Raw genomic sequence first — 12,418 nt, 5'->3', positions numbered from 1 at the left:
ACCCTGACTCACATACTTGTACAATTTACACCTAGCTAATTACAACTGCCAGTCAACATGCTCTTTGAAAACCCCTTAAATCATCCATCAATTACCTTGTTTTTTCATTTCCTTTGCATTTCTACCATGGCCTCCTTTTCAAGATATCTGAAGGTCAAGGTCTGGTTGGTAGGAGAAGAATTTCTCTCTCACTCTCTGCCAAGAACTCAGACTTGAATTCAGAAACTAAATTTGCAGATACTGCAACTCTACTGTTTTGTTTTCTTGCACACACACAAACATTCCTGGAGAGTTAGAAACAAGAAATCTTGCCCACACTGCCTGTGTGGATCCGACTGCACTTCAATGACATATTTACATATGTGTGTTCAAAATAATTATTGGTTAAAAGTAACTCAATCGTCATTTGCTACTAAGTAAACACAAACTATGCTAGCACTATGCTAGGTGCTAGGAAGACATAACAAAAATATCATCATTAATTACATTATTAAATGCTACATTCTATGTTTATAACTTCTCACGGATTATTTTATTTAATTCCTAGAACATCTCAATAAATTCCACTATTTTAAAGATAAATTCCATTATTTTCATTTTATGGGATGAAGCTGAGCCACAGAGAGGCTAAGTGATTTGTCCAAGGTCATATAGGTAGGAAGTGACCAACCCAGAATGCTACCCCGGTTTGTCTGGCTGCAGAGCCCACACCTTAGCCTTTGGGAAGAAGCAAGCAGTCCAATGTGAGACACAAGTGCTGGAAGAGACATATAAACTCCAGAAGATAGGAAAGCAAGATATGGATTGGGGGATCTGGGCATGCTTCCCACAGGAAGTAACATCTGGCAGCTGGGGTCCTGCTGTGAGTTCTACCAATGCAGAATATTGTCATCTCTTTCAAGGCTCCCAAGGCAAACCTTTCACCTGGAGGCCAACAACACTGTGGCATTTGTTACAGTAGAGGTTATCAACAGGAGTTCTGGGCCTGGACTCCAACCAGCTCTGTGTGGTCCTGGGCAGCCTTGTAACCCCTGAGCCACAATTTCCTCATTTCCAAAATAAGGAAACTCCACCTTCTGGAGTTACTGGAAGGTTGCTGGTGGGAGGACTGGTGTGGCGCTGCAGGATAAGCACTGGACTTAAAGGCTGGCTTGAACCCCACGGTCAGTGGGTCAAACTCACCAGCCACTCCTCAGAAACCCTATACAGGGTTGCTATGAGTCAGGACTGACTCAATAGCACTTAACAACACCACCACTCTTGACCTGACCAGTAACCACCGAAAAGGGACTTCCTCCCCAACTTTTGGGAAGGGTGGGTACATTTCCTCCTAGTAAGCAACTACTTAAGAAAAAGTGGGCTCAAAAGTGTGGGCACTGCAGAAGCCCTGGCTGAGCACTCAAGAAGGCATGTGGGTCTCTGAATTTTCATACATCTGTCCTGTACCCGTGAATAAAAGGGCTACCTTCCTAGTATGGAAATGATGGCTCCTTCCAACTCCCCACATGTGGGTGTGGACCATGCTTAGTAAGTGACTCCAGCCCAGAGATCCCTTCCTCCCAGACACCCACCTCTTCCTGCCCATTTGTGATCTCAGCACCTACCACAAGCCACTGTCCAGTAGACCTGTGAGTCTTGGGTCTGGTGCAGGATACGGTAAGGAGCCACACGGGCGCTGGAATCCAGTACCACATCCAGGGTGCCGACGAGAAGACCTGGAGGCAGGCACAGAGATTGGGTGGGTGAGTGAGTACCCAGCTGAAAGAAACCTCTCAAGTGGGGCACTGAACTCAGCCCAGGAGAAGAAGACAGACATTCTGAATCACCATGTAAAAGACACCCTGAATCACCCCTTCAGCCCAATGACTTCTTTTTCCTCAAAGGCTTTCAGCCTGTGTCTAGTCATTGCCTACAAAGCCACTCTTTCTTTCTGGAAGTGTCTCTTTCTGTGCCTCACTCAAATACCTACAGGGAAGAGAAGATTCTGGTTTTATGAGCCCACAGCTTAAACCATTTTGAAGGCCCTTTTTAAGGAAAAGGCGTTGTGGTGGTACAAATGGTTAAGCGCTTGATTGCAATTTGAACCAAAGAGCCTCTCTTGTGGAGAAAGATGTGAAGAAAGATGTGACAGTCTGCTTCCGTGACTATTTACAGTCTTGGAAACCCTACTGAGCGGTTCTACTTTGTTCTGTAGGTTCACTGTGAGTTGGAAAGGACTTGATAGCCAATAGGTTTGCTTTTGGGGGTTTTATGTGGTGGTGGTGGCTTTGTGCCGTGGAGTCGGTTCCACCTCATAGTGATCCTGTACAGGGTTTCTGAGGTTGTAAATCTTTACAGGAGCAGAAAGCCTCATCTTTCTCCTGCGGAACAGCTGCTAGTTTCGAACTGCTGACCTTGTGGTTCGCAGCCAGACTGGTAACCACTATGCTACCAAAGTTCCTTTATATTAGGTCTTAAAGAAGTACTTCTTTAGAATGATAATACATTGAATTAAAAAATTTAAAAAACACAAAAAACAGTACCAGAAACATCACAAAATCCAGAAAAGTAACACTATATTTAAAATGAACTGTAAGGCAACGCTCTTAAAATGTTTGACCCTGTGGTGTTTTTTTTTTTTTTATGTTTTATTGTGAGTTATATGATAGTTTACATGAGAGAACCTCAGTTCCATATTCATTCCATCGTATATCATTATTGATTTTTGACAGTGTATTCTAATTGCTTCTTTATAAGACAATGATTTTTAATATCATTTTTCACACAGGGCACAGAAAATAATGAATTCTTTCTTTTGCCACAGGATCATGATTTCTCTTACTGAAGTTTGAGGAAGTTTCTCTCAGCTTCAAAAGTCATGACTGAGAATGACATGCACATTTTGAAAATTGTGAAATTTGGAGGAATACTGATCCAGTCTTTTTCATCTCTGAGCTGAAGGATTTTTAGGGCATTACAGGGTTTCCTTCCCTGCATATACCCTTTGGATATAACCAGTTTGTGGTGGTAGTGGTAGTGGTGGTATTAGGTCCTGCCAGTCAGATATGACTCATAGTGCACCTATTACCAACAGAATGAAACACGCACAGTTCTTAAGCACTGTTTGAGCACACTGTTGTAGCTGCTGTGTTAATCCATCTCATTGAGGGTCTTCCTCTTTCTTGCTGACCCTCTACATTATCAAGCATGATATCCTTTTCCAGGGAGTGGTCCCTCCTGGTAACATGTCCAAAGTATGTAAGATGAAGTCTTGCCATCTTCCCTTCTAAGGAGTATCTGGATGTACTTCTTTTAAGATAGGTTTGTTTGTTCTTCTGGCAGGCCACAATATTCTTCACCAACATAATTCAATGCCACTATTTCCTGACAAATCAGTGGGAATATGTATCTTTTACCATTGTTTGTCTATTTCACTTTTATTCACTAGCAATCGCAAAATCTATTCATTGATTCTATCTAAAATTTTATTTCTTTTAATGAAGTACTGCTTTTGGTATGATCTGAAAATATTTTGTTACCATTTTTCCAATGCCAGATTTTAATGCTTTTTTCATATCTTAATAGTTAATACTTTTGATGTTTCCTCTGGCTTTTAATAAATAAAACTAGTACTTATAAGAAAAAGTACACTTTATATATACCCAAATCAGGAGTCTAATTTCTCACTTGTTTTACTGAAATGTTCTAAAAGTCTCTCTAAATTGGAACATTTTCAATATTTCTAATAAATGTGTAAATCAAGTTGGAGGTTCCATAAAGAATCTGGTTGAAAATTTTATTGGCGTTACACTGAATCAGTATTGATTTGGGGAGGGAGAATATAATCTTTACAATATTGCGGCTTCAATTTCATGAATAGGCTGTATTCTGCCTCTCTTTCTATGCAATATCTATTAAATTGTATGATTTTCTTCATAGATATTTTGCCCATCTTATTAGTTTTATTCCTAAAACTTGATTTTAAGTATTAAAAATGGTATTTAAAAACACTGCTTTCTTTTTGCTGCTGGCATATGGAAATGCAATTGATTTAAAAAAACAGTTGATTTTGTATCTAGTAACTTGTTGAACTCTTTATTACAGTAAACTGGACAATAAGCACTAGACCACAAGGTCAGTTGAACCTCAAGGTCGGCAGTTGAAACTCACCAGTCGTTCCTCAGAAACCCTATAACAGGGTCGCTATGAGTCAGAACCAACTCAACAGCACTTAACAATAACAACATTTATCAGCATTTAGAATAAATTATTTTTTATTGTGTAGAGTTTTTCTTCTAGTCATGGAAATTTTATTGTAGAGTTCTAAGCTGTTAACATACCCATAATGTAAGATTTGAAAAGTTTTTCAATAGGCGGACCAGCTTATCATACTCAAACTCTTTAATAAAAAATCCAAGTTGACATCTGTCTTTAAAAGACAAACAAATAAAACCACAGAACTGTTCCTCTCCCAGAAGAGTGTCCAGGAGGCCGAGAGATCTATGACATAAGGAATGTCAAGCAGGGGGAGGTATGGCACCAATGAATCGGGGGGGCGCTCATGGAATTGTTCCCTGGGGGATACTGGGAACTCAAGCTTAGGTTAACACAGAGAGATGAGTGAGGTGAAAAGAGGGACGGCCTTTGCTGTACTAAGAAGAGTGTTTTTTCAGAGGCAGGGCCACACCTGTACCAGCACCTACCCATCCAATGACATGACCTATGGAAATGTGACTAGCCCAGGACAAATGCTCAACACACATGGGCCAAATGACATGCCATATCTACTCAAAGTCTTGGTATGGCACTGTGGGTTAATGCACTGGACTGTAATGTCGGTGGTTTAAGCTCACCAAACGCTCCTTGGAAACCCCATACATGGTCGCTATGGGTTGAAACTGACTCAATAGCACTTAACAACATCCATTTACTATATGCTGCCCTTTGGAGATATCAGTGGTCAGCACTAGAAGCTGCTTCAAGGTTGTTTTGGAAAGTGCAGATTGTCGAACCACCACTGCAGAGATTGGTCCAATAAACAGGTCAACCCTAGTTCCATAGCTGACACAGACCCAAATGGAGTGCCTAGCCCAGAGCACTAAAGGAAACACAGTGTCATGGGAATGGCACAGCTTCTTCCATATTAAGATGGGTGGCACTGTGGGAAAGCGCCATCTGCATCTCACAGAGCGACATTGTTATTGTTATCAAGTGCCTTCAAGTCAGTTCCAACTCATAGCGACCCTGTCTATAGAGTTTCCCAGGAGCGGCTGGTGAGTTTGAACTGCTGACCTTGTGGTTCAAAAGAACCTTGAGGTCCAGTGCATTATCCTACAGCACCACACCAAGACTCCCAGAGCGACATTTGGTGCCTACATTTAAAATCAAGATATATCACAAATCTGATAAAATTGGGTCATCTGGCAACATTAGCCTCACATTCCTGTATGGAAACAATCAGCCACCCTGAGGAGCAGTTGTCCCCTCTGGACAGGGCACAGAAACCCCAGATGGCCACAGTCCCCGCTAGCCACTTGATGCATGTATGTGACTATGTCTTATGGGGATGGAAGAATCAGAAACACCTTAGATCTGAAATGACCCAATGTGAGGTTTTCAACTTCTCTGAGCTAAGCTACTGTTTTAAAGTGAGTATGCGAGTTTACAGATGATTTCTTGTACCTCACAGTGCCATGGCCATTTTACTCTGTGGGTGTCTGCTCCAAGAGCAGCCTATGCCTGACTCATCTCCGCACTGCCCAGCACAAGTCCTGGGCTAAGGGACCTCAGACGACATCACTGAGGTAATGCCCTTTCTGAGTTCCCTGGATCTAACAGTGCCCATGGGCACACCTCCAGGTCCAGTCTCATCCTGTGAAAATGGTGCCCCAAGATGTGCAAAGGGCACCTGGTGCTGGGAGACTGGCAAGGCCACAACTCTGATAGCACTAAGATGCAAGAAGAGAAGCTGGAAGTAGGATGCAGTCTGGTAACTTTTGGTTTGCTTTGTTGCTGTTAGGGCCATCTGACTCATTGCGACCCTGTTTCCGAGGAGCAGCTAGTGGGTTTGAACTGCTGACCTTGTGGTTTGCAGTGAAGTGCTGATCCTACAGCGCCACACCAGGAGTCCAATTGGTCTAGCTTACAAAGGATGATTCATTGATGAAGTGGGAATAAAAAAGGGGGCAAAAGAAAAATGTATGCTTGTGTCACTTCATTCTCTGGGGCCCGCGGGGAAACTGAGGCATGGAGGAAGTGGACAAGGAGATCTGGCCGAACTTCAGTGGTGAAATTCCACTTGAGGACGCTCTGCACCCACGCCCTCCTCAGCTGAGCACAGAGTCTGGGCAGACGCCGCTGCCAGTCCCTTCCCGGGCCGCACCGGGGTCGGAGGCGTAGCTAGTCCAGCCTCCAGAGCAGCCTGCAGCGCGCGCTCGCCTCCAGCCCCCCGCCCGCCGGTCCAGCGCGCTAAGGTGCGCGCCTGCGGTCCGGCCCGGCCTGTCCCGGAGGTCGTGTCCCGGCCCGGCCCCCGCCCCAGGCCCGGCCGCCGTGCAGCCGCTCACCCGTGAGGCCGCCGCCCTTGCCGTGGCCGCGGCGCCGCTGTAGCACGAAGAAGGGGTTGGCGCGCTCCGTCACCCACAGCGCGTTGGCTACCAGCACCTCCTCCGGGCCCAGCCACATCGCGGGGAGCTCGCACGGGCCGAGGCCCGCCTGACGGAAGCTCTCGCCGCCGTCGCCTCGCCGTGCCGAGCGGAGCAGGATGGGGCGGGGCAGGCCGAGCGAAGGGCGGGGCGGCGCCCCCTGGCGGGCCCTGCTCCTACACAACACCGGTAGGGCTCCGCCTCGTCCCCGAGTCTTAGGCCTCCGCAGCGATGCTGGTCGCCCTGGGCCCGCTGGGCAGTAACCACCTCCTCCGCTCTTCCGGGTCCAAGGCCGGTGCGTTCAGGCCTTGCTTCTTCGAGCGTAGGTCCCAGTGCTTTTATGCCTATCCGCCTGGAAGGAATCGTCTAGAGAGACCAGAGGAACTGGTTGTGCGGAAAGCAGGGCCTCTGGCATTCAGTGAAACCATGTCCATCCAGAGTTTGGGGAAAAAATGTTAACGCTGCAAAGGGCAGCTTGGAAAAGGGTTAGATGATTTGATGGTTCTTAGAATTTTAACAGGTTAGTTTGAAGCGCAAAGTTGGCGATTCAGCTCCTTGGAAACCCTATACAGGGTCGCTATGAATCAGAACCGACTGGACGGCACTTAAGAACAACTAGAGTCTGGAAACCTTCAGGAACTGAGGTTGTCAGGAAACTCTGGAAATGATAGGGTCCTCAGAAATTAGTGTCACATGACAGAAGGGGGCACTGAGGCCGGGCGGTTTTGGGGTGGGGACACCGCCAACCCTGGGACACTGGAGGGTTCTGTTCTGGCCACGGATTTGTATTTTTCATGCTGCCTAGTAGGAAGCCTGAACACCTCATAGTCCAAACGCTGACGCTTTTGAATGACACAGGGTGAGCTGTTAATTCTTAAGCCTGGGAAAACAAGCTTGTCCTAGGTCAGTTGAAATGTGTTGTCACCCAGCTCGTCTGAGACCCCACCAGGATTTGGCAGGAAGGCAGAGGGAAGGAGGCACATTAGAATCATTTCAGGAGGCTTAAGCAGGTTTTGGGAGCTCTGGTAGCGTAGTGGTTACGAATCGGGCTGTGAACCTTAAGGTCAGCGGTTCGAAACTACCAGCCGCTCCGCGGGAGAAAGATGAGGCTTTCTACTCCCGTAAAGATTTACACCCTCGGAAACCCTGTACAGGGTCGCTATGGGTCGGACCCGACTCGATGGCACTTAACAACAACAACAACAACAAAGCAGGTTTTGAGTTGGGTTTTTGTCCTGCTTCAATAGTACTAATATAACGATGTACCTGGTTGACAGCCAAAGTGACCACTAAGCCAAAAAACCAAACCCATTGCCGACTAGATAACTCCAACACAGTGATCATGTAGGACAGAGTAGAACTGCACTCCCCTAGGGTTTCAGACTAAATCTTTACAGACTCATGGTGTTGCTGGTGGATTTGAACCTTTCGGTAAGGAGCCAAACGTTTTAATCATAGCACCACTGAGATCCAACCACAGTCCTCTGAAATGTTGCTTGAGACTGAATCAAATTTGAAGATGCAGAGATGTTTTTCTTTAAGGCCTTGGAAGCCTAAACGGTGGTGGTGGTGGTATACTGCACAGTCGGTTCTGACTCATAGTGACTGTGCATAAGGTTTCTGAGGCTGTAAATCTTTACTAAATATTCGAAGTAGTTCATCACTTCTTCTTCCTAGACTGTCTTTGTCTGGAAGTTCATCTGAAACCTGTCCACCATGGGCTACCCTGCTGGTATTTAAAATACCAGTGGCATAGCTTCCAGAATCACAGCAACTCATAAGCCACCACAGTACCACAAACTGACAGACAAGTGGTGGTGCGAAATGCATGCAAAAGCTGAACAGTGAATAAGGAAGACTGTAGAAAAATTGATGCTTTTGAGTTATAGTATTGGAGGAGAATATTGAAAGTGCCATAGGCTGCCAAAAGAACCAACAGATCCGTTTTGGAAGAAGTGCAGCCAGAGTGCTCCTTGGAGGCCAGGATGGCCAAACTTCGTCTCTCATACTTTGGACATATTGTCAGGAGGGACCAGTCGCTGGAGAAGGATATCATGTTTGGTAAGGTGGAGGGTCAGAGAAAAAGAGGAAGACCTCTAGCGAGATGGATTTGCAATGTGGCAGCATCAATGGGCTCAAGTATGGCAACAATTGTGAGGTTGGCCCAGGATCTGGCAGTGTTTCATTTGCTGTGCATAAGGTCGCTATGAGTAGGTACCAACTCGATGGCACCTAACAACAACAACAAATCTTTACGGGAGCAGAAAGCCTCATCTTTCTCCCGGAGCACAGCTTGTAGTTTCGAACTGCTGACCTTGATGTTAGCGGCCAAACTTGTAACCACTACGCTACCAGAGCTCCTTGGAAGCTTAAATAGATGTCACAAAATGTACTGTCAAGAACTTGTAAGTACTTGCTAATAGACTGAGAGGAAGTAAATGGTTATCTTGTACCTTCATTCCAGTGGCCCTCAAACTCTAGTGAATATCAGAATTACAAGGAGGACTTATTAAAACAGTCTGCTGCACAGTATTTGCATCTGTAACAATTTCCCAGATAATGTTGCTGGCCTGGAAACCACCCTTTGAGAACAATTTTTCTTTTTTTTTTCTAATTAGGAATTTAAGAGGCGAATTAAAAAAAAAACAAAAACTTTTTATTGTGAATGGAGTGAAGGTTTACAGAACAGATTACCAATTTTACGTTCAACAAATCATACATTTTGTGTCATTATGATTGGACTCACTTTCATGTACCATCATCTAAAAGTATTTACCTCTACTCACTGATAACTCTTGTATTCCTCCCTGTGTCTTCCACTACCTTCATCTTTTCTGTGTATATTGCCTTCTCCATCACCCAAGTTAACGTGTGGTGCTGTAGGATAAACACTGGAACTCAAAGTAGGTTTTAACCGCAAGGTCGGCAGGTCAAATTCACCAGCTGCTCCCTTGGAAGCCCCATACAGGGTTTCTATGAATTGGAACTGACTCGACAGCACTTAACAACAACCCTTTAGTTGTTTAGTGCCATCGAGTCAGATCCGACCCATGGTGATCCTGTATAGGGTTTCTGAAGGAGTGGCTGGTGAACTTGAACCACCATCCTAGCAGTTCAAACGGACCTTGCAGTCCAGCACATTAGCCCACAGCGCCACACCAGGACGCCACCCTCTACCTAGTGAATCATTTTCCCTTCCCTCCCATCACTGCTAGCCATCGAAGGATATTTCTTTGAACAAGAAAATCTTTTCTTAACTTTTAACAACAGTGATCTCTTATAATATTTGTCCTTTTGTGATTGGCTAATGTTCTCTAGGCTCATCCATGCTATGAGGTGTTTCACAGATTCATTATTATTCTTCAACGTTACATAATATTCCATTGTGTGTATATACTAAAGTTTGTTTAACCATTCTTCTGTTGATGGGAATTTAAACTATATTGTTTGCTATCATGAATAGTGCTGTGATGAGCATGCGTATGCATGTATCTATTCGAGTCACGACTCTCATTTCTTCGGGGTATATACCAAGTAGAGGGATTGTTGGGTCATTTAGTATTTTTATTTTCAACTTTGTGCGAAAGCGCCATACTGCTTTCCATAGCGGTTGCACCATTTTACAGTCCACCAGCAGCGTAGGAGGGTCCCAGTCTCTCTACACCCTCACCAGAATTTGGTATTTTCTGTTTTTTGGAACTGTGTTAACAGTGCTGGGATAAGATGATATCTCATTGCTGTTTTTGTTTTGTTTTTAAGTTTTGATTGTGTATTGAGTGAGTGAAGACCTACAGGGCACCATTTTTACATTCAGCAGATCATTGAAATGATTACAAACCATGTCTCAGTCTCTGTATTCTAGAGCCCTGTTGTTCCAAGGTTGTGCATGCTTCATTATTTACCTCTGTCTCAGTTCAGCTTCACATTCATCCTATCATATTTCATTTCATTGCAATGATTACAACCCCCTTTATGCACCATCAAATAACCAAAGGATACATTCCACAGGCCTGGCTCCCCAGCTGTCAGCAAACAGCTCCTCTCCCTCCCTGAGTCCCGTGTCCCCAGCCACTCCATGTGTTCACACCATCATCTCTGTCTCCATGCCTGGCCTCACTGCCTCTCTGGGTAGGGTCACACTTTATGCTCTTCTTGCTTGATGGTCCCAGGAACCTCCGCTCCTGGGCAGCAAAATCAATCAATCTCCTTTTGCAAAAAAAAAAAAAAAACAGGAAAAAACAAAATCTGCCTCTACATTTCCGACCCTCACAGTCAGTCCTGGCAGCAGGTATTCACTGTTGTACCACAAGAGTCTTATCCCCATTTCCTTTCATCAGCCTAGTCCCAACAGTTTGGAAATCATTCAGTGGATGTTCTGCCCATCCCTGCCCCGTCTGGAACTAGGCTTTCTCTTGAAAGCCAGCAAGCCAGTCACTTCTTGCCTTTATGGCCCTTCCCCACCCCACCCCCCATTTTAGGTCTGGGCCGTTTCCAGTCCCCCACCCCCAAGGTATTCCAGTCATTTATAGGCTGAAGACAGGCTTACATGTTTTCTGTTGTGATGTTTCTGGGTCTCTGCCCCCCATCCCTCAAGTGTCAATTTCACAATGGTAGGCAAGGGAGACCAAGATTCAAAAGACAGCCAAGCATCCTAACATTATTCCCTTCTTCTCCCCTTTCAAGCCATGCCTCAATACCTGTATCCTGAAGCCCTGTTATTCCAAGGTTGTGTATACATCGTCATTTACCTCTGTCCCACCTAGCCCATGTGCTCTTTCTTCCCCTCCCTCCCCAACTCTCATCCCATACATACCAGTAATCAGCACTTATAGATATAGTGTTGTTGGGTTTTTTTCCCCCCCTTTTGGGTGGGTTCTTTTTCTTAGTTCTTTACAATAATGGTCTTATGCAGTATTTCTCCTTTTGTGACTGACTAATTTCACTCAGTGTAATATCCTCAAGGAGCTCTGGTAGCATAGTGGTTACGAATCGGACTGTGAACCTCAAGGCCAGCAGTTCAAAACTACCAGCTGTTCCACGGGAGAAAGATGAGGCATTCTGCTCCCATAAAGATTTACAGCCTCGGAAACCCTGTACAGGGTCGCTATGAGTCGGACCCGACTCCATGGCACATAACAGCAACAACAACAACGTCCTCAAGTTTCATCCATGTTATGCGGTGGCTTTCAGCTTCCATGTTGTTCTTCATCTTTAATTGATGGGCATTTAGGCTGTCTCCATTTTTTTGCTATTGTAAATAGTGCTATTATGAACATTGGTGTGCATATATCTACTCGTGTTATGGCTCGTATTTCTTGTGGGTAAATACCAAGTAGAGTAATTCCTGGATCATAAGGTATTTCTATTTCCAACCTTCTGAGGAAGTGCCATATTGCTTTCCAGAGTGGTTGGACAATTTTGCAGTCCCACCAACAATGTAGGAGGGTCCCAGTCTTTCTGCATCCTTGCCAGCATTTATTGCCCTCTACATTTTTGATCTTTGCTGTTATTGTTGGTGTGAGATGATATCTCATTGTTGTTTTGATTTGCATCTCTCTGATGGCTAGTGAATCATGAACATGTCTTCATATGTTTGTTGGCTGCCCGGATCGCCTCCTTGGTGAAGTGTCTGTTCATGTCCTGTGCCCATGTTTTAATTGGGTTATTTGTCTTTTTCTTGTAGTTTCCTATATATTTTAGAAATGAGTCCCTTATCTGATGTGTCATTGCAAAAGATTTTTTCCCATTCTGTGGATTCCCTTTTTACTCTTTTGGCAAAGATTTCTGATGTACATAGG

The 12,418-nt window shown here is 44.8% G+C and overlaps 1 protein-coding gene across 2 annotated transcripts in view; it reads right to left on the bottom strand.

The window, feature by feature from the left end:
• The window catches only part of TBC1D9B (TBC1 domain family, member 9B (with GRAM domain)), a 41,185-nt gene extending 34,525 nt beyond the window's left edge, over positions 1–6,660 (bottom strand). For both annotated transcript variants that reach the window (XM_006874445.1, XM_006874446.1), the window contains exons 1-2: positions 6,543–6,660; positions 1,605–1,715 (exon numbers count right to left, since the gene is read on the bottom strand). In XM_006874445.1, coding sequence (XP_006874507.1) covers positions 1,605–1,715; positions 6,543–6,660 — 229 coding nt within the window. The remainder of the gene's footprint in view (positions 1–1,604; positions 1,716–6,542) is intronic.
• Between the last annotated feature and the right edge of the window lie 5,758 nt (positions 6,661–12,418).

This window comes from Chrysochloris asiatica, unplaced genomic scaffold (genome assembly GCF_000296735.1).
Source record: "Chrysochloris asiatica unplaced genomic scaffold, ChrAsi1.0 scaffold00279, whole genome shotgun sequence".
NCBI classification, from domain to species: domain Eukaryota; kingdom Metazoa; phylum Chordata; class Mammalia; order Afrosoricida; family Chrysochloridae; genus Chrysochloris; species Chrysochloris asiatica.
This window is presented reverse-complemented; position numbering and strand designations above follow the sequence as displayed.